The 25,938-nt window shown below is 34.9% G+C and overlaps 1 protein-coding gene across 1 annotated transcript in view; it reads left to right on the top strand.

The window, feature by feature from the left end:
* LOC140743594 (V-type proton ATPase 116 kDa subunit a 1) overlaps positions 1-25,938 on the top strand; it is a 52,899-nt gene that overhangs the window by 9,173 nt on the left and 17,788 nt on the right. The window contains exons 2-7 of the mRNA XM_073075003.1: positions 15,003-15,154; positions 16,890-17,066; positions 17,318-17,478; positions 20,764-20,932; positions 22,726-22,902; positions 23,942-24,154. Coding sequence (XP_072931104.1) covers positions 15,038-15,154; positions 16,890-17,066; positions 17,318-17,478; positions 20,764-20,932; positions 22,726-22,902; positions 23,942-24,154 — 1,014 coding nt within the window. The 5' untranslated portion in view covers positions 15,003-15,037. The remainder of the gene's footprint in view (positions 1-15,002; positions 15,155-16,889; positions 17,067-17,317; positions 17,479-20,763; positions 20,933-22,725; positions 22,903-23,941; positions 24,155-25,938) is intronic.

Below are 25,938 nucleotides of genomic sequence, written 5' to 3'. Positions count from 1 at the left end.
TCAACTTGTACTATTTTATGAACACATCAAAATTTATTTGTGTCAGAGTTTCTGAACCAACGGTCCGGGAACCAATGGTGGTCCGCAATAACACTACAATTAGGAATTAGGAAAATTAAGTTGTAGAGTCTATATTATAAACATTCATATTTTATCAATTACACTATTCTAATACAATTGATATACACATTTTTTATTTGCTGAGAAACGAAAATTCACTTGCAAAAAGTTTTTACGAAAACATTAAAATGTAAAATAAGGAAAGATAAATTAATACATAACATCAACTTCCGAAGTAAAGTTGGGTAGAATATTTCATTTATTAATATCCCCTCTGTAGTGTATGTATCTATTAAATAGATATGTATGAACATTGTCTCACGTATGCCAGTAGAGAGGGTAGCTGTCAAAGTCAGTCTGGTGACGTACGAGATACGGATCGGACGTGCAGCCCTGCTCGGAGCTGGTGTAGTGGTGAGCCAGTGCATGTTAAATAGCCCTCGAGGTTTTTACAAACATTACAAGTGGCGACGAGGATAAAGGTGAAAGGCGTGTTAAAAAATAAAAATAAAAAGGTAAAGGAAAGTAGTGACCATTTCAATCTCGTGGTATATTGTGACGAAAACAATAAGGTATGTATGATAGGACTTATAGATTTTATTGCAACGCGGCAAAACATTATAATGAAAGAATGTATTTATAAATTCGTAATATAGATGGAATTTCATTTAAATTGTGAGACTAAAATATATAAATGAAAGTTTAAACTAGGTAGGTACTAGCTTTTGTTAACATATAGCAACCATTTATTGAATGTAATACTTAGTTATTTAATGTTGTTATGGTACGGAACATACAGAAAATATGGTTCTTAAATTACGAAGCTCATTTTATAAAAAAAAAATCAATAACAATAATTTAAAGTACTTTTACAAAGTAGTAAAAAATAATTAAGTGCGTAGTTTGTTTTATTGCGCATTATCAATTGTCAATTGTTTTTTATGTTTATTAGGTCTTTATTATTCTTTTATTTATTGCGTTGCGTGCATTATTTTTACATTATGCCAATAATGTTGAAATACTAAATTAAAAATAAAAAAGTATAAAATTAAATTTTATAGATATTGCTATTTGCATTTATTACAATTATAATCATAAAATATAAAAAAAACATAATACAGTATTTGCAAGTTACTTGATATTCATTTATTTAATAATATTAGTACGAGATTGCACTAGAGATATATTTTTACTATTTTTAAATTTACTTTGCTTAAAGTTTTATTTTATTATCATTTTGGATTAGAATAATTTATATATATAATGTAATGTTATAAATATAAGCAAATATAATAATCCATACATAAATAAATAAATTACATATACATTTGTGTACGTGCGGTACATATACATATATATATATACATACATATACGTACATATACGTGCGATATATTAGAATGACAGAAAATAACGGTCTTAATTAATTAATTATAGATACCTTTTGATTTCATTTTTATATTTTTAATAAAAATAGCTTGAGTATAAAGCTTATAATGTGTTAAAAGAAGTAACTTAGAAATCGATTGTAATGATAGATTAGAATTTCATATTTCGTTTTCGTTTAACAAGTACCTACATTTAGATTTTCATTAAATTGGAATTGCTTCGGGATTCCATTAAATTGGAATTGCTTCGGGATTCCATTAAATTGGAATTGCATCGGGATTCCATTAAATTGGAATTGCACCGGGATTCCATTAAATTGGAATTGCATCGGGATTCCATTAAATTGGAATTGTATTGAACAGCGGGATTCCATTAAATTGGAATTGTATTGAACTACGGGATTCCATTAAATTGGAATTGTATTAAACTGCGGGATTCCATTAAATTGGAATTGTATTGAACTACGGGATTCCATTAAATTGGAATTGTATTAAACTGCGGGATTCCATTAAATTGGAATTGTATTGAACTGCGGGATTCCATTAAATTGGAATTGTATTGAACTACGGGATTCCATTAAATTGGAATTGTATTGAACTGCGGGATTCCATTAAATTAGAATTGTATTGAACTGCGGGATTCCATTAAATTGGAATTGTATTGAACTGCGGGATTCCATTAAATTGGAATTGTATTGAACTGCGGGATTCCATTAAATTGGAATTATATTGAACTACGGGATTCCATTAAATTGGAATTATATTGAATTACGGAATTCCATTAAATTGGAATTATATTAAATTACAGAATTGCATTAAATTTGAATTACTGACAAGACTTCTATTAAATTGGAAGTAAATTAAGTAAAAATACCTAATTGAGTTCTTTTAAATGACAAGTCGTTTAATACAATCAATAATGACAAAACGCCTCTTGAGAAATTGAATCTTAAAGGGGATAATACGTCAGTGAACCTGAGATGGGAGAAATGGAAGCGATCTCCGAGAATTTATTTCGAAACCGCTGATATCATGAATTCAGTCAATTCAGCCTAGTGTTTTTTTTAATTATATGTAAAAATGATGGCATTAAAAAAGGAATAATTATTGTTATGGAAAGAAGACAAACACATTGAGTTTCTTACCAGATCTTTGCTGAGAGCTAAGGTCGTGTTCCGATCCAGTAGTAATTTAAGAAAAAATATTGTAACTGACAATTTGTAAGTACCACCGTAGGTTTATATAAAATAAATATATTTCATTTCAAAGAAACGGGCTACATTTTTATTCTTAGGTGAAGGTGTCCTACAAGAGATATATATTCCTGGAGCAAACGCTGAGTTAGCAGAGAATGTTGATAAAATTACACTTGAAAAAGTGATTACAGTAGCTTATACTTTAGAAATTATAAATTGTCAGGTAGAAAGTTATGAACAAAAGGAAAAAACGAATGTAAATTAAGTGAATTTAATCAAAAGATGCAAAGATAATTTAGAATTTTCTAAGAAAGGAGGAAAGTCTAACAAAGAGGAAGGAGCTTTCTGCAAAAGAAAAGAAATGTAGCGGTGGTGAAAATTTTGATCATTATCAAAGGAGTTAAAGGACTAAAATTTGTAAACAAAAACGTTAATTAGAACGAAAAGAAGAAGGAACAAACAATATTATAAGCGGCAACGAAATAAAAGAACAGTTAATTCTCTCCAACGTGAAGATGATGATGAAGCAGTTGAATACATATTTAATTTGAATTTGATAATGTAACAATTAAATAGGAGATAGGAGGAATAAATTTAGAAATGCTGATTGATTCAGATTCTAAATGAAACTGAATATCTAATAAAGCATGGGAGTATTTAAAGAACAAAATAAGATAGTTTGTAACAAGCAAGTAAAAGGACTGAATAAAGTATTATTACTAGCATATAAAAATGAAACAGATTTAATGTTCATGGGTTTTTGAAGTGACTATAAGAGCCCAAGGTAAAATAGAACGCAGAACTATTTATATTATTGAAAATGGCTCTCGAAATTTAGTGGTTCACATCAATGCAATTGGGCGTATTAAAATTATATAAATAACATTGATCAGACACCCTAGATCAAATTCCAATAAATACTTCAATAAAACCAGTTATGCAATACTATCGAAGAATACCGATATCGAATATTAGAAGAAAGGACACAGGAAATTGAAAGAATTGCTAGATTTAGAGATAATAGGAGGAGTACATGAACTTCACCGTGGACTTCTCCAATAGTTCAGATTTTCAAGGACACTTCTTTACTAATAAGCGGAAGAGTGTTTTTTATGTATGCGCTAATGTCTGGAAGTATTGGTTCAATTTCAATCAATATTTTAAAATAAGTTCTACTTTAAAATAGGCTCTACGCTATAAATAATTAGAATAGGTTTTTCTAAACGAAACGTCTTGCGCACCTATGGAACTTCTTCATTGACCTCCCTAAACCAGCAAGTCTGATAAATAAACGAAGTCTTTAAAGTGGTTCTTGGGGTGGTTCTAGGGCTAGTCAAAGATGTTAACATTTATTTTGGAAACGACTGACCTGAACATGGAATATAATGAGGTTTCCACTCATAGAGAGTGTTTTTATCTGGAAACATTTCTTTATTGTAATTTCAGTACATTTTGTGAAATTAATTACTAAATATCGACTAAATTGAAAAAGGATAATTCATCATATTCCTATCTTGGCAAACGCTGCAGTAATGGTTATAATTATGTAGAAGTCGTGTATGGCACTATTGAATATCACGAAAAGTTCTACAGGGTAGTCCGTGACAGCATATGTCTATCTTTTACGTGTAACCGCAATTACTCATTTTATGTTTTAAAAATTTTAACATTTTAAATTGATGGTTCGCGAAGGGTTTAATAGATATCAAATATAATCTTTATTCAAATAAATTATTTTAAAAACTCATGCATCTAAATAGATAACATTTGCTCTTTATACTTAGTATGTAATTTGGATTAATAGTTTGGAAGGGATTGTGAGTATAACCTGAGCAGGATCATTAAAATGAAGTATGCACGATAACATTTTTGTTTTTAATGGGCTGACTAAAATACAAACCATAGCTAAAATTTGTAGGTAGTTATTCTGTTTCTATGTCTGTTGTAATCATGGGATAACATATTCCATATTTTAATTTGAAATATTTGACAATAAAATACTAACTTGTGATCTTAACGGGGAAGGTCAACGAATATGATTAGATACTTGGATTTGTATAACAGACGAAAGCATAGAATGGGAAGAGTGGAGACGTGAAGTGGATGAATGGAGATAGTGAGTTTCCTTGGTATATTATCAATCTTTTATCCACTATTCACCACTGTCGGAATTGAGTGTCAAAACCGAGATGTTTAAAACGACTTAAAATAATTTAGAAAAAAAGGGAAAGAATATGGAGACCGGAAAAGGAGAGCGTAAAAACCATAATTGGTGAAGGTAATAAAGTATAGCTAAAATAATAAGACACCGCACATAATAAAATAATTTGTCGGACGTGATATAACAATAAGGAATAAAGAAACTGGCTAAAGACTTCGAGAAACATAAGTCAATAAAAGCGTGCGAAAGGGCAATGGAAAGCGGTTGAAGATGAAGACTTGTCAATCGAAGAATCGACAGTTAAAGAATAAAATATACTTAAGTAATATTATTGATTTAATAAGATATTACATAGATTGTAAATTATATATATATAAGTAAATAAAATTTGTTAAAAAGGAAGGGATGTAGTGTATGTATCTATTAAATAGATATGTATGAACATTGTCTCACGTATGCCAGTAGAGAGGGTAGCTGTCAAAGTCAGTCTGGTGACGTACGAGATACGGATCGGACGTGCAGCCCTGCTCGGAGCTGGTGTAGTGGTGAGCCAGTGCATGTTAAATAGCCCTCGAGGTTTTTACAAACATTACACCCTCCAACATGCTTAGGAACTAATTACGAAGTCTCTATGTACTGGGGACTAATACAGACGTGTAAGTAAAGTTGGTTAAAACTTGGCATAATTTATAAATCTCGATCAGTATACTTAATGAAGTGATTTTTTAAATAAAATAACTGGCCAGGTGCGAGTCGACTCGCACAGGAGGGTTCTGTACCACTAAAATTTTATTTATTTTTCGTATTTGTTAGTATAGCGGCCACAGAAATGCCAAATTTGGACTATCTCTACCTGTTAGATGAAGCGTAAAAAGCCTAAAAATAATGGTTTCTTGTAAGGCGACCCCCGTTTATTTCCATTTTTTAAATATATTTTTATTTTTAGTATTCGTTGTTGTAGCGGCTACCTTTAAATATAGTTTGTATGACAATCAATTTTCTATCTGTTACGGTTATAGAAATAGAACCCTGTGACAGGCAGGCAGAGACTTACTAATCGTGTTCCCTTTTTACCCTTTGAGTACGGAACCCTAATAAAGGAACAAAAGCTCTGCTCTGAGTTTCCAGCGCCCAAGATGCATTTCGGTAATTTAGTATAGCGATGTAAGTGGGTCGTCGCCGTTCCTCGCCCCGAGCGGGAAGTGTCGCTGTACACGTTTAGTTCCCTTTACAAGATAATGCAAATTCATAGAGTTGATAGTTCCGAAAGGAAATTGGAGATGATGAGCGGGTATGGCTTTAAGAACATGCCTTTACGTGCTTACGAAAATCACACTTAGCGATGTACGGTTTATCTAAAATTTTAGTACTTTTATAATGTGATCCTACTAGACGTTATTAGTATTAAGATTTATGTGACGATTTATAAAGATTTTTTATAAAAATATAAAAGCCAACTGTTTAAACATAATATAGCTTACTTATGTTATTTTCACAGTTTAGCACATATCGACCTCTCATAATATTATGTTAAAAACCGTCGAGCTGTTTTACAGGGCATGCCAACAAATGCCAAAAACCCTTTAAAAGTTGTCGTAGAACGTATCAAGAGCCTGTGGCAGGTGGACAGAGGTTTAGTGATAGGGTTCCATTTTTATCCTTTTGGTACGGAACTCTAAAAGACCGAATGCTTTATCGTTTCATAAAATTTTACAGCAAATAGCGACAAATACATTCAAAGAAACGCACGCTTTCATAAGTTGGCTACAATATTGCATACTGTAGCCAGCCCAGCTGGTCCCAGTAAATCCTATTCATACAGCTAAAGCCTCGTTTATACACATGTATCGTTAATATTGACACGCTATACACATTGAGCGGAAGGTGCTTGCACTATAGATATTAGTCCGGATAAGTAACGTGTTTGAAATGTTGCCCGGTGGTGGCTTAAAATGCTTCCTCACTTTCATTGTGAATATGTAAAGGAAAAAGGGGATTAAATTCAGAAGATAGGAATCGTCTGTCTGGGAAGTTATTCAGACATGTATTGAGGTTTAAACTCAGTTTTTGGAGTTTACTCCTTAAGAAACGATTTGAGTTATAAGGCCCGGTACGGAAATTTTATGAGGAGTAAAATCAAGTGTAACACGAAAAGTTGAGGCGTAACGTAGAAAGAGACAAACATATATATCTGTAGGATTGAACGTGTAAAAGAATGAGATGGAATATTATTACAATCATCATATCCGCTCAAAAAGGAAGTAGCGTTTTTAACCAAAATATGAATCAAGAGTGCTTTTATTTTTATAATACAGGAGTAGCAGACGAGCATGCACCTGATGGTAAGTGGCTACTGCCGCCCATGGACATCTGTAATCAACCCCAGATAGGGTTAGATATTCCTACCTGAGGTCGGCCACAGATGTGCTGCTACCCCTGAGAACTAAGCTGGAACGCCTCGGAAAAGTCTGTCTCCCTTACCACACCCTTCAAACCGGAACACAGCAGCGCCTAACACTGCTGTTATTATGTAGAAATAGGTGTGGTGGCGGTGGTACATATTGTGACTGTAGCTAAATCTGTATGGAGAACTAATGACTAAGTAGTTAGAACTTTAGATGTGTTAGAAGTTTTGAAGTTATGATTTTTTTCTGTCGACATATTAGGCACTAAGTATTTAAATTCGTCAGATTTTTTTCATGATAATTTTATAGTTTTTATCTAAAGTTCTAAAAGATGATACTTGGGTATATAAATGATCACCGTAATCTTTAAAGCACTAACTTAATGGATTTTTATGTCACGGGCAGATTTTATATACTATGTGGAAGAATTATAAGAACTTTTTAAAATATACTTTATGATGTGAAGTACACAGAGAAAAGGCGAGTAGCCCTACGATTCCGGGAGACCGTAGGGTAGTCTACAAAATAAAAAAGATAGAATTCAGTGTTTAGGGAGCTAATATACGAGCGACAGCCTGCAGTGACTTTTTATATATCATAGGAATAGCAGACTAGTATGCAGTCCACTTGATAGTAAGTGGCTACTGCCTTGACACATCTGTAATCAACCCCAGGTAGGATTAAATATTCCTACCAGAGGTCGGCCCCGGATGCACCGTTACCCTTATATAGTAGGCTGAAACGCCTCGGAAAAGTATGTCTCTCACACCCTTCATACCAGACCACAGCAGCGCTTAACGCTGCTGTTATGAGAAATAGGTGTGGCGGTGGGGCCGACGGAGTTAAACCACAAAAGGTTCCACCACCTTCAAAACACCGAATGCCGCCTACGGTTTCCGCTTGCTGCTACCGACGACTAGCCACGAAGATTGTCGTCGACTGTTGCAGATTGTCGCGGATCGTAGTCAGTGCGGGCTTTCGCTCGTGTGTTACCCCCATATGTGTTCTGAAGATTATTCATTTTGAATTTTACAACATGTGTTGATTTTTGTGTTTGTTTCTTATTTATACATGCATGTTCATAAACTGTAATATCCTTCATGTCCTTTAATTGTAATTTAGTCATGCAGCACCGTGTCAACCAAGTTCTACAAATATACAGTTTGTAGTTACTTTTGATCTTTTAATATCTGAAAGTTTGTTTAAGCTACTTTTATGTGTGTAACCATCGCTAAGATAAATAAATATTCGAAATTCGGGTGCTTTTCGAAAATTGATAAGTGGTGCACTCCACGCTTTTTTTACAATTATACAATTTAGTGTTCCTTAATTGATTTCTAGATTGAAAATTATTTTCTACTTTATAGTTGATTTTATCATAAAAGCGTGTTTTTTAGTTTTTTGAACTATATTTATTTTATTAATTTTTAGTATTTGTTGTTATAGCGACCATCATTATGCATCGTCTGTAAAAAAATCAAGTGTCTATCTATTACGGTTTAAGAAATAAAGCCCTGTGACTCACGAACAGACAGCGGAGGGGTTCGTTTTATCCTTTGAGTACGGAATCCTAAAAATCATTCTACAATAAGATGGCATTATAGATATGTTTCAGTACATTTGAGTTATAGGGAAATAACATTATAATTTTCCAAAGCTAAAAATCAATCTAGTAACTTTGCCTGAACGATAAGGCGCTTTCTCTCGCCTCGAAAATCGTTAATCCTGAGGATATTGATAAGGACAATGGTACAAAATTATTAAAATCGTGTATTGTCATAGGTTTTTGATAATTCTTCAAAATTTTGAATTAAACTGAACGTTCAAAGTGGATAGAAATCGGGCTCAAAGATTCCGTTACTGTTACGTACATACATACAAACGTACAACCCAAGTTAATAAAAGCGTGTTAAAATGGTTCGATGTCTTCGCTATCATGTACACGCGCTATCATGCATTATTACGCGCATAGTTAGGTGGAATAATATGTAGGTGATATACGTAAGTGTGTTGTTAGCATTACAAATTTTAATTACAATCTCGTCTATTAATGGCTCGACGTTTTACATCAAAACGTACCAAGTTATCGGACAGCTACCAACGCGTCCTCATATGCAGTAACAGAAGCTATCATGTTATTATGAGCTATATACATATCGACCGGTGACTCGCTGCCGGCTATTACTGACGGCGACTTAATTATCGACCCCTAGGGGCCGGCGTAAGCTCGTTGCCCATCGTAATTGATTTAGAAAATATTTTATAAGTGAACGTTGGAGGTAATCTTTGTTCGATATCGATGGGTAATGGACAGTGCTATCAGAAAATTATAGGGCAGGTATACTAGGCTAGGCAATGAATGCGTCACATACTTTTAAGTACATTTTTTTGTGTTTTTCATAGATTAGTAAAAATACTTCGCCGCCTTGAAATTGAATGAAGCCGCAAATGGCTTATTATAGTAAGTTCTTTTTTTGAATTCTTGACAAATAAAAACATTTTTAGAGAAAATATACGAATAAATAACTAATACTGCGTAATTTACATGATAATTAAATAATTTATAATAATAATTTCAATTATTTTAGGGACATTTTAGCACCGAGACGTGGCAAAACTTTTTTACGCAACTATTTCAATTCTCAAAACTGGGTACATTTTCATGTTAGGAGTGAGTAATCTTTACTAATCTATGGTGTTTTTCTTCATGTGCGAGTCATATATGCTTTACCCTTTATGTGGAAGGTTAAAATAAAATGTGTTCAAGGTATTTTACAAAATTATTTTTTAATGTCAATCAAGCACCGCTTCGCAAGGTATTTTGTTATGGAGAAAAAGCGTCGAAGTAGGTGCTGGAACCGCGGCCAGTGTTTCGGGAAGGGCGACGGTATGTATGGTCACATACTGTCTTACACAGCAGACGGTGTGGCAAGCTCATGCTCATCTGCGAGGAGCCCGATGGCGGAACCCGTTAAGAGGAGTTGTTGCGAGGTTGGTAATCAAGGGGGTTTTAGTGCGATAATCCCAGAAAACCTTGTATCGCCACCACGCCCCCGCGTACCTTTCGAAGATTTCCTCCTAGTTAACAAAATGTTCCGTACCATCAAGCTCGCATTTACTTCTTATTTCTTAGTAGTTTGTTATGATAGCAGTCATAAAGGTCTGCATTGGGAAAATTTGAATTGTCCACCTATTAAGGTTCAATTATTGTAAAAGCGAAAACCGCCGAAAAATAGCGATCTCTTGTATGGCGATCTCCATTTTTTTTCAAGTTATTTTTATTTTTAGCAGTTGTCGTTATAGTGGCCATAGTTATATACAATGCTCTGTAAAATTTTCAAGTGCCTACATATTATGGTTTAAGAGATAGAGCCCTATGACAGACGGACAGGCAGCAGAAGTTTAGTCTTCCGTTTTACACCCTTTGGGTATGGAATTTTAAAGCACTTCGACAAATACGTCATAAAAAACTTTAGCCGAGTATTCTATGTGTCCCTCAATTATAGGAAGAGAGAGATTACACGTAACTTTCTTGTTTACTTATCAGTTACGATATATTAGATACAGTTTTCTTGTTATAAACCCACTAGCCACAGTTTATCACATTTGCTTAGAAGTTTAATGCAATATTCCAATAAGGGTCATCTATCAACGTTGTTGCTGTATACGACAGGACTTGCAGTGCCTTATAATGATAGCACTTGTGCCTTCGACTTTGTTCGCTTATTTTATTATAATAGTGTTATGGCCGTCTATGGGAAGGAAAATATTGTTAGTGAAGACTGTTACGTTACGGCGTTATGTTGCAACAATAAAAAATATTATCGATTTTTAAAATATGATATGATGTTATTATGACACACGTTACAAATCATTTTGTACATACATTTTTTATGTGTAATAGTTTCCCTTCTTAGTACACGCACTTTTTTTAGGGTTCCGTACCCATACAGTAAAAACAGAACCCAATTACCAAGCCTTCGCCGTCTGTCACGGGGTTCTATCTTATAAAACGTAATAGATAGACAGTTGAAATTTTTACCGGAGACATATTTTTAACTGTACGATTTTGTAAAAAAGAGTAAAAAACCACTATTTAGCTTGTTGCTATTAGTAGATAAATCAAACATTACTATAATCAACATTTTACTTGAATTAAATTGAGGCTTAAGTTAATTTCAAATTTAATTTACGAGTATGTATTTAAAACTTCAGTAACTGAGAAACCTTTTGCTAATATATATTACTATTTTTTGAGCTTGAAAATAACAGGAATAATTTTATCGTTCAATGACCCGACAATTCGCTTTGCGTAGCGAAGTTTTACAAGATCAGACTTGGTTCATGTATGATATACTGCAAGTTTTTCGATCAGTGAGAGTTCAGATTGGGTTCACGCGGCATTTCTTTTAAATATCCAAAAAATACAGCAGTTTGTATAATACAGGAAGGGCCGTCGAAGTTTCTATGACTTCCTTGGAAAGTCCACTCAACTTTTTCAACTTCACTTCAATCAACATGTTTAGTGGTGTAATCATAGATTAGTAAAGATTACTCATTCCTAACAAGAAAATGTACCCAGTTTTGAGAATTGAAATAGTTGCGTAAAAAAGTTTTGCCACGTCCCCATGCTAAAATGTCCCTAAAATATTTGAAATAATTAAATAATTATTGAAATAAATAGATATTTATTACGTAAATTACGCAGTATTAGTTATTTATTCGTAAATGTTATCTAAAAATGTTTTTATTTGTCAAGAATTAAAAAAAAAACTTACTAAAATAAGCCGTTTGTGGCTTCATTCAATTTCAAGGCGGCGAAGTATCTTTACTAATCTGTGGGTGTAATTTGTTAAAGTACTAACACCATGCGAAAAGTACCTACACAATTGTACCTCTGTTTATTCGATAGGATTCGTCCTGCAATAAACGTGCTACCGACCATGTGAACAGACCCTAACTCAATGGAATCGTATCGTGTCTTTAAATTAATTTGGATGCCCTATTTTGAATTGTAGTTCACAATTTTCCTAATTGCTTTGCCTAAGCTTAATCGTATCACTCAAATTAATATCCGTATCGCGTTTTGAATATAACTCCACCGTTCCGCATAACTAAAATCTAACTTAACCGCTGTAAGTTTAATCATGTCTTTTAAATTAATTTTGTTATCGTGTTTTTCTTGTGCGGTTCTCCAACTGGTTAGGTACTGTAAATGCGCAAACTTTGGATACCAGAGCAATTATAATATTTAATGAAACTGCTTACCATTTACCTGATTTAGGGACGGGGCTTTTCAAAGTTTTTAAACCACATTTAAATACATTTAAATGGAAGCTTTACCGGCTGTCCAAAGTATAAATAAGGAAGTCGGTAATTTTGCGAGGATTACTTGGGGATTCGTTTTCGTTTAATTTGTAAGTAAATAATTATGTATACGTTCCGTGTTCCATGTGTCCCTAAATCAATTTATCTTTAAGTTGTTCTTGTAAAATGATTAACGGGTTTGTCTGAGTGCTCTTCTTGTAACATAACATTATTAGCTTATGATAATCTAAACTATGATAGTTTTTACATGCAAATAATATTAATTGGACTTTATTTAACAAAAAGTTGTTTTTATACTTCCACGTACCTAAGTTTTATGTACGTAAATATACATAGAATTGATAGTCTAGTGTTTTGGATCTTAGTCGGGCGGTCTATATCCCAGGCACGAACCCCTGTGTTTTCAAAGATACGTTCATATTTAAATAACTATCATTGATAAGAAATTATTTATTACTTGCTTAAATAGTGAAGAAAATTATTGCGAGGAAACCAATCGACAGTTTTTCATATGTCCATTGAATATGTGTCAAATCTACCAATAAGCACTTGGCCAGCGCGATGGACCATGTCCCAAGTACCTTTGAGACACTTTGAGACTTCGGACTCTTGGAAGTGACCCGACATCAGCGAGTCAGTAATGTGGTGACAGCAAACTTCACTTACCAAATAACTCTATACTATTCTGAAACACATAAACGCGTATATAATCACCTAATTTCTACCCTACAAACACGTAAATCATTCGGAAACTATTCATTTGTATCATTCGCAAGTGAGTGTAATGTGTTGGGAGAGGCTGTGTCTCTTGGGGCGAGCCCACCTCAGAACTTAGTTGGGGAGCAGTAAATTATTCCTGCCTCCGGGACTCCGGGGATTCGAAGAATAACAGAAGAAGGTAACTTAAAGTAGCCGGAAATCGATCCTGCTTTAACAAGAGCTTTGTGTACGTTATATGTCCGAAATGGGGAACGATTCGTTACAGGGAATTGAATTGCGTTACTTCACTTACTTTTCATTCTTACATTTGACGGCCCGGTTGCCCAGCGGTCCGGGTTCGAACCCCGGCCAGACAGATATCTGAGTGTGTGTGTCTGTTGTCTGGATGTTTGTATATTCCTCTTTGTGTGTGTCCATAGCGCCCATGACACAAAAACTGTCTGAGTAGAAAGCGTGTTTGTATCTGCATACGAGTTTATATTATTGTATGGTGTAATTGATTTAGTCTGTTGTATTTTGAATCGAATATGGCATTGTTTACACGCCCTTAAAAATCGGCAATTTTAGTACAGAAATGTTGATTTTAAATAAAACTTTGACTTGTAATGTTGAAACGGAATTTGGGATTTTTGGTTGATAAAAATAATAGAATTAAAAAAATAAGAGTTACCTTATATTTATCTAATCTTATATACCAAGAAACTCAGTGCGTATTCGTGTACAACTGTACATCTTTTAATTAATTTAATTTAAAAAAAAATTGCATCACCTCTAAGAAGAAATGTACAAAGGGCAAACATAATGCCTGATGGCATTCTCTACCAGTCAACCCTGGGTGGACGAAGAGAATTTGCAGCAGGTGTTATGCTAAAGACAAGAAATATTCACAAAGACAAGAATAATAAAATATATGTATTGTTAGACTGAAAACAATACAATATTTACTTCAACATTAGTAATAAAAGTTAAGTTAACCTTCGAATGTAGGCTTGTTAGATTCTATAGGTTCGATTTTCGTCTTCTTTCTTGAATAACTTTTAAGTTATTATGAGAGAAACTTACACAGAATACTTTTAAAATATTCCGGTTAAACGCTGCCATGTTAGCCTGTCAGTGGTGACAGTTGCCGCGAGGTGTGGGTTGGATAATGTCATGCTGTCCCTGTAGTTCCGGGACTCTGGTCCTGGTAGTTCCAGGGCCCTATTCTGATAGGGCTACGGTAACTGCCTCTGCCAAAAGGTGTCTTTCGGGATTGCGAGCGGTAAGAGTGATGAATGAAAGCGGAAGAACGATGGTATGTGAGACCGCGTACCGTCGTACACTCCATCGTCTTTTGAGAAAAAAATCGTAGCATGAGATTGAGATTGGTAATAATCGCCAATTGCCTCCGCATATCGTCTGCGACCGTAGGCGATAGCGGTTTTGTGAATTTTGGAGATCCCTTTTGTCCTTAACGCAGCATCGAGGACGGCCACCGGGGAAGTTTGATGCGGGAAGAATCCCACATAGCTCCGTGTCGCTCCCACGGCACCGGGTTCCTTTTGAAGGTTTCCCCCTTATTAAAAAAAGCTCTCTATGGCTTGTGTGCTACCTCTTTTCGAGTATTTGGCCATTGCAATTTCCCAAGAAAACAATAACTGTCTTTTACATATTCAAATAAATTGATGTTCCAATTATTTGAAGTTTTGCATGAACTGTCAAATACAGATAATACTGCAGTGTTTGCTGTTACAAACGGATTTTTTTTTATCAAATTCTCTATAATTACTAGCTTAGAAGATGGGGTGTATGTTGAGAAGTGACCCCATGACCTTCTGTGACATCTACCTTCAGCCTGAAGCTGCCTTCGAAACTGTTTCAAGGCTTGGCGAAATGGGATGCATCCAGTTTATTGATGTAAGAACATACATGTATTACCTAGTATAAAATGTCATTGTGTGAGAAAATGAAGATATTTTGATTGAAGTAAGAAATAGGGGGGGGAAAAGAGCTTTCCTTCAAAGCCGGCGATGCATTGACGACTCATCTGTTGTTGCAAATGTCCATAGGTGACGGTGACTGATTTCCGTCAGGCAGCCCGTCTGCCTTATCGCTAGGTTAAAGATGAAAAAATAGCGAACGAGCACGCAGTCCACAAAATGGTATTTGGTCACTGTTTCCTATTTATTAAGCTCACATAGAACAGGAGTTCTGCCTAAAGCCAATCAAATATGTGTTGTTGAGAATTGAAATGTTCGCTTCATATTTATGTCAGCCGGCATCCTTCTGCAGTAACGTAAGTACAGTACCGCTTCAATAGTTTGGTTAAGATTAACTTGTGATCAACCTTAAAGTTGGTTGATCTTTTTTGAACACACTATAAGGCTAATGACACAAGTACGAACGTTAGGTAAGCGGTTTTTAAGAACGCGACGTCGATGACACGGAAAGCTTGCTCACACTGTATTTCGATGTTATCGGCAGAATAAGCTTTGTGTCATTTAGGAATTATCATATTGCATTATAAAAACTAATAAACAAAGACGAAAATGACGGCTCGTGGATCGCGGTACGGCTACACGTACGAGCGGAGATGAGCTACATGTAAGATTTCAAACAAGATGTATCGCTAACTACTTGCGCGGCGGTTTTAAGTACTTACGGTGACACACAGGCAAAAAAGGACGTTGAGCCATATGTACGCTTACTTACTCGTCCGTGTATCACCCTCTTATAGGAACAGTAAAGTGAGTGCAAGCCCTAAATGAGGGAATTGAAAGAGATTGATCAGGAAGTTAAATGTGTAAATTCGCAGTTGATCAAAATAACCAATGTGTTTTGAAGTAAACAGAGGCAGCCTTATTTAGAACTATAATCGTGTTTCCTTATGCGTTATTGGATAAATCTCCAACCTAGGCAATAACTGCAAAATTGCCTTTAATCGATAAGCGCGCCTGTATTATCAATATCCTAGGTTATTTCATATTTCCTACACTTATCATGCATGTCGGGAGCGGGAGGAAATTTATATTAAGTTTGTTGTATGTTTTCTTGTAAAGTGCTAAGATTGATCGACTCCGGGTAAACGCATTTAGATTTAGATTTGCATTTCCTTCACGTTATGTGTGTTCTCTCAGTATTCATATTTATCACGAGCGCGTCAAATAAAATGCAATTTCGACTTGCACATTTCGAGTGAATAGATAACAAAATCTCACGTGCAATCTTTATAACGATGCCGGGGAGATGTTGCCAGGTACCGTGAATAGGGTTGCCATCTTTTTTTACACATGAAGTATATTGATCACAATATATTATAGGTACCTAAGAAAAAAGTACATAGTATCAAAATAAAGTACACTTTATTTTTCTCTATTAACAGGCTTATGTTAAGGGACGTCGCGCTGGCGAGTGGCGACATCGATTCAGCATTAATCGATAAATTTCGTTTATAGAAAAAATACTTAGGACTAAACTTTTAAATCAAATCATGTGAAATAAAGTGTTCGTGTACTTTATTTTTTGCTCATAAAGTTTAAAGTATAATTATCTGAATTGACTCACAATGCTTTAGTATAAATGACGGGTGGCAACCCTAACCGTGAATATAAAATTCAGCCTTTATTATAAAGCCGTTTCAATATCTTTTCAGCTGAACGTCGATGTGAAACCGTTTTTAAGGAACTATGTGTCGGAAGTGTGCCGCTGTGCTGAGATGGAACGAAAACTGAACTACATGGAGGGCGAGATGTTGAAGGATAAAATATTCGTGCCGCAAATGGAGAAGGAGCCGGAGGCCTTGCAGCCACATGAAATGAACACGTTCGAGGTGGGTCGATTAACGTAATTTAGTAAAGGTAGAACCCTCTGTGGTTCGACCGGCGGCAGTACTGCCACAATATTTCTGCTTAACAACAGCAATGTTAAGCGCTGTTGTATTTTGGTTTGAAGGGAAGGTAAGGAGGACATACTTTTCCGAGGCATTTACCATCAGATGGCCTGCATGCTCGTCTGCTATATTATAAAAAGTATGGGTAATAAACACTTTGATAATTAGTATAATCATATATGTTATTTTAGAACATATTGGAGAAGTGGGAAGATGATATTGTTGACATGGCAGAAAATCAAGTTGGGCTCCTGAAGAACTATTTGGAGTTAACTGAAATGTCTTATGTCCTGAACCACATTGGCCCTATGCTTGGCGATGCAGAAATTACCCGGGACTCTATATTTGGGAGGTAATATAGCAACTTTCGATCTTATTGGAAGCAGTTGCATCCTTCACATTGTTAGGTATATTGTGAATACCAGAAATTACATAATTTCCCCATACCCCATAAAATATATGTATATAATGTACCCCATGGTATACAATGAAATATTTAAAAAACTTAAAAGCAAGCTTTTTTAGTAATTTTTTTTGTTCTTCTCAGAACACCCTTTTATTTGACATTCATATTAAAGGGATGCATACAAAATAATTGGTCTGCCATCTGATGTTTTCTCATATTGAATGTAGAATAACATCACTAAACTAATCATACATTGTCAACCGAACTAAACGTGCACCAAACATTTAAAATCAATCTGTTTCGGTTGCATCGAAAGCCCGTTCAAAGTTAACTATGATTAAGCTGATGACTGTATACTTGGAGTTCTGTGAGTCGTCTGTATGTTAAATCTGTCTAGTTAGTGTAAGTGACCTCGGTCGTTCTAATTAGATCAATAAAATTAATAAATAAACTATAAAAATCCATCCAATTCCATCGCTTTGATCAAAGTAAGATCAAAGCGATGGAATGTAACAATTTTGTGTTGCACCAAGTTATTTGTTATTAACATCATTTGTGTCATTTTCACCACAATTTTAGTCAATGCCATACGTAACACAATTTTAGGCGTCGTTGATAGATATTGAAGTTGACATGAACTTTAATCGACCGAAATGGGCTGGGTTAACGTCAAGTGTTAGTTACGACGAAATGTTAACCCTAAAATGTTGCAACCCATGAATTTCTTAGCCAGAAATTTGACGGCCGGTTAGGGTTTTGCAAAAGTTAAAGCTACGTGGTGAAATCCACCGTACCAAAGGAACAACAGGACAAGCTAAACATAAACTTGCAAAAAGGACTGCCATATCAATTTTATAAATTAACAATCTCTTGGCTTGACGGTAAAGGGAAACTTCGTCAGGAACGTACAATCTCTGTCATAATGTTCTGAAACGCTGTGAACTTTTCGAACTCTCACTTGAAAAGCTTAGTTTTACCTCTACCCTGTTGTGAGCAGACTTGTGACTTTTCCGAGCCCTGGGCAATACACCTTTATTTCTTATTTCTTTAGTTTCTAGCTATATGAGAAATAAGTTAGTTTCTAGGTGTATGGTACAAATTATAATTATAATGCGGAATTTAATATGTTTCTTCTTTCACTATAGTTTTGTTTTAGATGACATACTAAAATCACAAATGGTCATATTTTTAGCTCATATTTTCGAAGTTATTCGTTTCTGTTAAAGTCATCATTAATAAATAATTGATAAAATAAGTTTCTTATTAAAAATATAATATACCTATTATTAGAAATCTTACTACTGGCTACTTTCGGAAACCTCTCCACTAATTTCAATTAAATTTTGTGAAATTTTGGTGGTTTTGTCCTTCAAGGTGAAACACGGCAACACTTACCACTGCTGTTATTATACAGCAATAGGTTTGACGGTAGTGCCTTCGGAGTTTAAAAGGTTTTTAGTACTGTATGTGTATTCAGCTAGATAATTTCTACTAACAATTTCCGCTAAACATTACTTTATAGAAATTAACACAATAGATGTGACCGATCGTGTTACTAAAGAATCTCAGGTAAACTGAGAACATTCTTCTAGTAAAGAGTAGGGGAAACTGGGGACACTTGACCCTTACGGGAGACTTGGTACACTGGATTTACAAAGCTTCTGTAAACGCTATATGATTTTAGTGTGGCAACATTGGTTGTCTATGATACGTTATAACTTTCTAAACTTGGTACTCTTGTCCAATTTGATATTTAAGCAGATGGCGGATGATTGTGTGTTTCGTAAGTTTTCATTTTGATTAAATAATTGGTTAGAAAACTTATTTTGGGTAAGTAACACTTTTAAACTATTCATTATCTATGTTTTTAAACGTCTGTTCCATAGAAAAGTGTTATTAGTAGTCGATTTTTTTACAATATCATTTTATAACCACAGTATATAGGAGACTTATTTCCCTCAGGATCAAGTGTTCCAGAGGGGGGGGATCAAGTCAGACATATATATGGGACACATGGTATCATTCCCTATACAAAGTTTTCGTGGGCTGGTTACAAAATTTATATACCGATATCTTATATAGCTTTTATACTTAGTATAGCCAATGAAATTCCACGTATTTCAGTACCAATATATCTAAAATCGGATCAATATTTACCAAATAGTGGTCAAAAAACAAAAGGGGGGATCAAGTGTCCCCAGTTTCCCATACACGTAATCGTTGGAACTCTAACTTCATTTCGGCTTTGTACGTTGAGTTATATGAATATTTCCTTGCACTTTTAGCTCGCTGAATTTCTTGAAGGAATAATTTGCAGCGTGAAAAAGACGTCGGATATTGTCGTGCTATTACTAAAACTATGAACTCGTTATAATGGGGAAAATTAAAAAAAAACGCTTTCTCCTTTCCCTGAATCGTGGGTGGTGGTGGGACAAATACACAAACACCCAGACCCAGAAACAGAAACTAACTACATCATTTAGATATCTGTCTGGCCGGGGATCCAACCCGGGGCCCTCTGCGCGTCAGACTGGTATGGTGACCGCCCTGTCACGCGGGTCGTCGAATACAACATATTTTTGCATAATATTTTGAAGGTGGTAGAACCAACCGGTGGGACCACCGCCACACCGCTATGCGCCTAATAGAAGTAGTGTTAACCGCTGCTATGTTCAGTTTTGAAGGGGGTAGTATTGTATACAATTAAACATGGTTATCCGGGGCGATTCACCTTAGTCCTCAAGAGTAGCAACCCATTTGTGGTCCACTTCAGGTAGGAATCTGATCTGATGTGGGGTTGATTACAGGTATCTTTCAAATTATTCTATTAAAATATTTGAAATAATTATTTATTTATTATGTAAATTCATGTAAATTACGCAGTATTAGTTATTTATTCGTAAATTTTCTCTAAAAATGTTTTTATTTGTCAAGAATTCAAAAAAAGAACTTACGATAATAAGCCATTTGTGGCTTCATTCAATTTCAAGGCGGCGAAGTATCTAATCTATGCATTGAAATGACAAGTTTTGGTCTTGAAGGTGCAAAAGTCAGCTAGCTTAAATACTCCAATTTGTGGGGTCATAACTCTTGTCCCGTTGCCGCAGTCTTAAAAAAGTGGAGCAAGTCTGATTCGAACCTCGGACCTCCAGATTTAGACGTCGAGTTTCGACTGCTATTGTATAACATATTAATTTCGTGTCTATTGTTTAAAAAAATGTCTTTTTTTAGAAAAGCAGGTGCCGGGGAGCCTATTTTTGGTGGCAGATTAATCGTGATAACGGGAGTCGTTCGGAGGAACAGGAGTTTCCCTTTTGAAATGATGCTGTGGAGAGTCTCCCGCGGGAACATCTACTACCGCCAAGCGTCACAGGATACGATACTGCAGGATCCACAAACAGTATGGAATTTACTAGTGATTTATAAAATGTGTTTTTCCAATACAATCTTTATAGATGCTATACTTCTTTTGCCGCGTTTGGGAAAATCATTAGTGATATACGAGTATTACAAAAACGATACCGAAAGTCGGCATCATAAAGTTGTCTCGTAATGTTGTAAATTCGGTACGGTACGGATTGTGTACACATATTGTACACTCCTTTTTTAATAATACTCCAAGGAAGTATAACTTCGTTTTCCGAATATAGAAGTACATACGCTTTTCCTTTATTGCTATAGGTATGTTTAGTTCTGTGAATTGCGGTTGATAATTAATATTTTTGCCCATTTCCTTTTATTATCAGTTACAAAAATGTACAAGGACAAATGATTCATGAACACAGACTAAGAAAATTTAAGGTCTATGATAGTAAAAGTAATTATCATTCTAATACTAAGTCTTAAAATTTAACATTTTTGTCTGTATAGCTTTATTTACGGACTGACCTCTGAATCTAGCGTCTAGGGTGCAGTAAACTGCTTTTCAACCAGTAAAAGAGACTATCTAAGTGAAAAAGCAACCGCGAGGGAAGGTCGTTCAAAAAAACTATTAATAGATACACGGTAATCTCAAGAATTTGCAAGCAAAGAAACATCCGCGTCTCAAAGGTTCAAGTCCAATTAAAAGTTAAATTCGTCATGACTGTGCCGCCCGGATTCATTACAAAAACAAAGCTAGCATGCAAATGCAGAAAATATAATGCCAAGGTAACTTAACGAGGGAAACTTGTAAGAAGTTTAATCTTCGTTACCAAGTAGGCAGCGGTTCTCAACCGATGGTCCTCGGGTAAACTTCGGTTTGAAAGGTGTGGTAAGAGAGACATACTTTTCCGTGGCGTTCCAGCTTAGTCCTCAGCGGTACCAGCGCATCTGTGGCCGACCTCAGTAATAATCCTAGGAACATCAAATCCTATCTGGGGCTGATTACAAAACAATGCTAGCATGAAATGCGGGAAATATAAAGAGCCAAAGTAACGAGTAAGATGTTAACTTAACGAGGGGAACTTGTAAGAAGTTAAGAAGGTAAGAAGTTTAATCTTCGTTACCAAGTGAGCAGCGCTTCTTAACCGGTGGTCCTCGGATAGCTGGTTGTTGTAAATGTATTAAAATTAAATATATATGTTCAAAGTGTAAACATTCAAAATGCTATTTATTTCTAATAATTAAAAAATATTGTTTTCCAATCGTAAGTAGAATTCGTAAGAAAAAATAATATTAGAAGGACGAAATGACTTATATTATGATCAGTATTTTTTACAGAATAATTTAATAATACATTTAGTTAAAAACTCTTTGTGGTCCAGAGACTCCATGGCATATATTTTTGGCCGAATTTACCTTCATCACAAAGACGTTGAGAACCACTGAACGAGCTGCATTAGTTCATTCAATTTGTTTATTGTATTGTATCTTGTTGAGTACGTAGAAGTAGTTACTATCATCTATTCAATTACTTTGTCACAAATTGTTATCATCATCACCATCGACCCATTAGTATCCCATTTTTAGGCACGGATTTTTTCTCAGAATGAGAAGGACCAAGTGTCTTAACTCCTAGGCTATCACTGCTTTTGTAACCATAAATTGTTATCTCAGTAATTAATTATTAATATTTTGTAGTAATCGAATCAATATTTAACATCATTTTTTAACGAATTAATGGTTGGTTGGGCTTAAATAATTTATTTTTTCATGGAGCGATTTATAACATTACATTTTATTAACTGTCTTTTTTATATTAACTTGTATCAGGGTCAAGAGATTCGCAAGGTGGCGTTCCTCGCCATTTGTCAAGGGGAACAACTGAGCTCGCGTATGGAAAAAGTTTGTAGCGGCTTCAGAGTCAATGTTTACCCTTGTCCCACAACTTACGACGAAAGGATGGACATGATCAACAAACTTGACCTCAGAATTAGTGATCTGGAACAAGTGAGTGACGTGGATACCTTTGTACGACCCCTCCTTGTTATTCACTTTTAACAAGTAGATCGAGCAAGCATCAAAATTTTACTTTTAAACATGTGTGTCCCGTGATATGCAAGATCACAAGTGAAATTTAAACTTTCAGGATTTGAGGCATCATTTAATGTTGAGAATAATAAACCCATAGAGAAATAAGAAGTACAGAGAACTGTTAACTTGTAAATCAATGTCTTTTGAGACAAAATTATTTTCGGTATAACAGTTTTCCTATATCCACTATTATCTAAGACGTGTGGACTATATCCACTATTATCTAAGACGTATCACCTGCGTGATAGGAGAAAGGCCCCCCTTTCTCCTATCACGCAGGTGAGGGTCCGCATACTTGTCTTACCCGCATGCGCGAATTAACTCGATGAAGTCTCATTGGGATCGGCGTTGCCTATAGTATACAATCAAGAAAAGTATTTATGAAACGATAGAATGCAAGAAGTACGCATGCGGACCAGATCCGCGCGCGGACGCAAACCTGCGTGATAGGAAATTGGATAGAATAGGAAATCTACCGTCTTATACTTGTAACACTATAATGAATACTTGCAATCTGGACTCAAATCCGAAGTATGTGTCTGTGATATTAACAACACGCATATGTGCCTAAACCAATAGTTGTGAGGAAATCTAATAACCATACGCATATTACATTTCCTTGGGAATTCTATGAGTTATCAATATTCTCCAATTGCGTGAAGTTCGCCGACTGTGATATCAATATAGAGGTGCATTTGAATTGAGCTCTGATTTCGAGCTCAGATTCGGGCTCAGATTCGAGTGTATATTTAGGTACATATAGTTATACTAGTTTTATAAGAATCCTATTATTACTCGTATCATCTGTAGCACAACTCAGCTAAGTTGGTTATAAATATTACTTGTCATCGGCTGTGTACTTACCATCAGGTGGACTATATGATTTTTACTTTTACAATATGCAAAAAGTATCCAAATGTAAAAGAATGTTTTTACACAAGATGTAACGTTTCAGGTCTTAAGAAAAACTAGATATCACCGATGCAAGGCCCTGCGTATGGTCGGCCGTCAGTTTAGCGGATGGATGACACAGATAAAGAAGTCCAAAGCAATCTATAACGTGATGAACATGTTCACGTTGGACATAACTAAGAAATGCCTTATCGGTCAATGTTGGGTGCCCGATAACGACTTGCCTAGGGTTCAGGATACTTTAGAACGAATTTCTGTAAGTGTCACTTTATTTTAAAACCAAGATCGCAGTTTTGTACGGTTTACAAAGGCGTATTTACGGAATTAATCGCGAACTCTGCGGAATAAGTTGGACGAAAATATTGATATAAGATAGCCCCCGCAGTTGAAGCGTACTCTGCATACAACCATGCACGGTGCGGGAATAAATCGAGCCATGATTTTTTTTTACCTACGAGTAAGTCTGGATATTCTAGGCGTTCTGAACTTTACCGTCCGCGCGCGAAAACAGTTAAAAATCCTTTGATAAGTTATAAGCCAAAATAGTCTGTCATAAAAGTGTTAGTACAGGATCCCTAGTATAGTTTTCATCATTTATTAATAACAAGCTGATTTTTCGTGAGTAGCTTCGTTTCGACAAGACGCCCAACATTTTTCCTTACAGCAATGTTGGTAAATGGTAGCTTGATGGGGCAGCAAGGATAAAATATGTTGACCGGACGAATTCTAAAAATTTATTACTAACCAAATTTTTCTTTGTTAATTATCAAGATAATTATTTAAATAACGTGAAAAAATATTTGTCCTACAAAATATAAGGTTTTTATTAAGGCGTCCCCCCTCTCCAACATGTATCATAAACAAGGCCATGAAAAATAATTACTAACCAGCTGATTTTTTTTTATTGGCTGTCTACCATTTACATAGTCTACCATGCACATTGTCCTACAAATTACATGGTATGTCATCTCGGACCTACACTTAAAAGTTGTAGTACTAATACTTAATGTAAAAATAATTAGTATCAAGCTGAGTGTTCCAGAATAGCTTCGTTTCAATGAGACGCCCAACAAATTCTCGTACGAAAGTTCTCGATTGTGGTTTATAACTAAAATAATAGGGATGAAATATGTTGATTTGACGAATCAAAAAAAAAATATGACTAACCGAATTTTTTTTTATTAATTATCGAGACAATTATCTAAATAACGTGAAAAAATATTTGTCCTACAAAATATAAGGTTTTTTTTAAGGCGTCCCCCCTCTCCAACATGTATCATAAACAAGGTCATGAAAAATAATTACTAACCAGCTGATTTTTTTTTTATTAGCTGTCTAACATTTACACAGCTTACTACCCACATTGTCCTACAAATTGCGAAGTACGTTATTCCAGTCCGCCAGTTTTATAGTTTATTTATATTATATTATAGTTAAATTACAAATCTTGTAGGATTAATAAAAGTTACCCTTTTTTTTGTAGGACATTGTTTTATTTAGATAAAAATTATATTATCCTATCACGTGATACCTTTGTCCTACAGTTACTAATAAAAAAAATAATCCTGCGGAATTAACATCTTTTCAGCGTAGGTCCGAGATGACATACCATGCAATTTGTAGGACAATGTGCATGGTAGACTATGTAAATGGTAGACAGCCAATAAAAAAAAAATCAGCTGGTTAGTAATTATTTTTCATGGCCTTGTTTATGATACATGTTGGAGAGGGGGGACGCCTTAATAAAAACCTTATATTTTGTAGGACAAATATTTTTTCACGTTATTTAAATAATTATCTTGATAATTAACAAAGAAAAATTTGGTTAGTAATAAATTTTTAGAATTCGTCCGGTCAACATATTTTATCCTTGCTGCCCCATCAAGCTACCATTTACCAACATTGCTGTAAGGAAAAATGTTGGGCGTCTTGTCGAAACGAAGCTACTCACGAAAAATCAGCTTGTTATTAATAAATGATGAAAACTATACTAGGGATCCTGTACCATGTTCTTTATTTGTATAAATTATTTAAATAAAT

Source organism: Epargyreus clarus, unplaced genomic scaffold (genome assembly GCF_041222505.1).
Source record: "Epargyreus clarus isolate Ecla_fem2 unplaced genomic scaffold, WU_Ecla_fem_2.2 ptg000007l, whole genome shotgun sequence".
Taxonomy (NCBI): domain Eukaryota; kingdom Metazoa; phylum Arthropoda; class Insecta; order Lepidoptera; family Hesperiidae; genus Epargyreus; species Epargyreus clarus.
The sequence above is the reverse complement of the archived record's forward strand: the minus strand, read 5'-3'. Positions and strand labels throughout refer to the sequence as shown.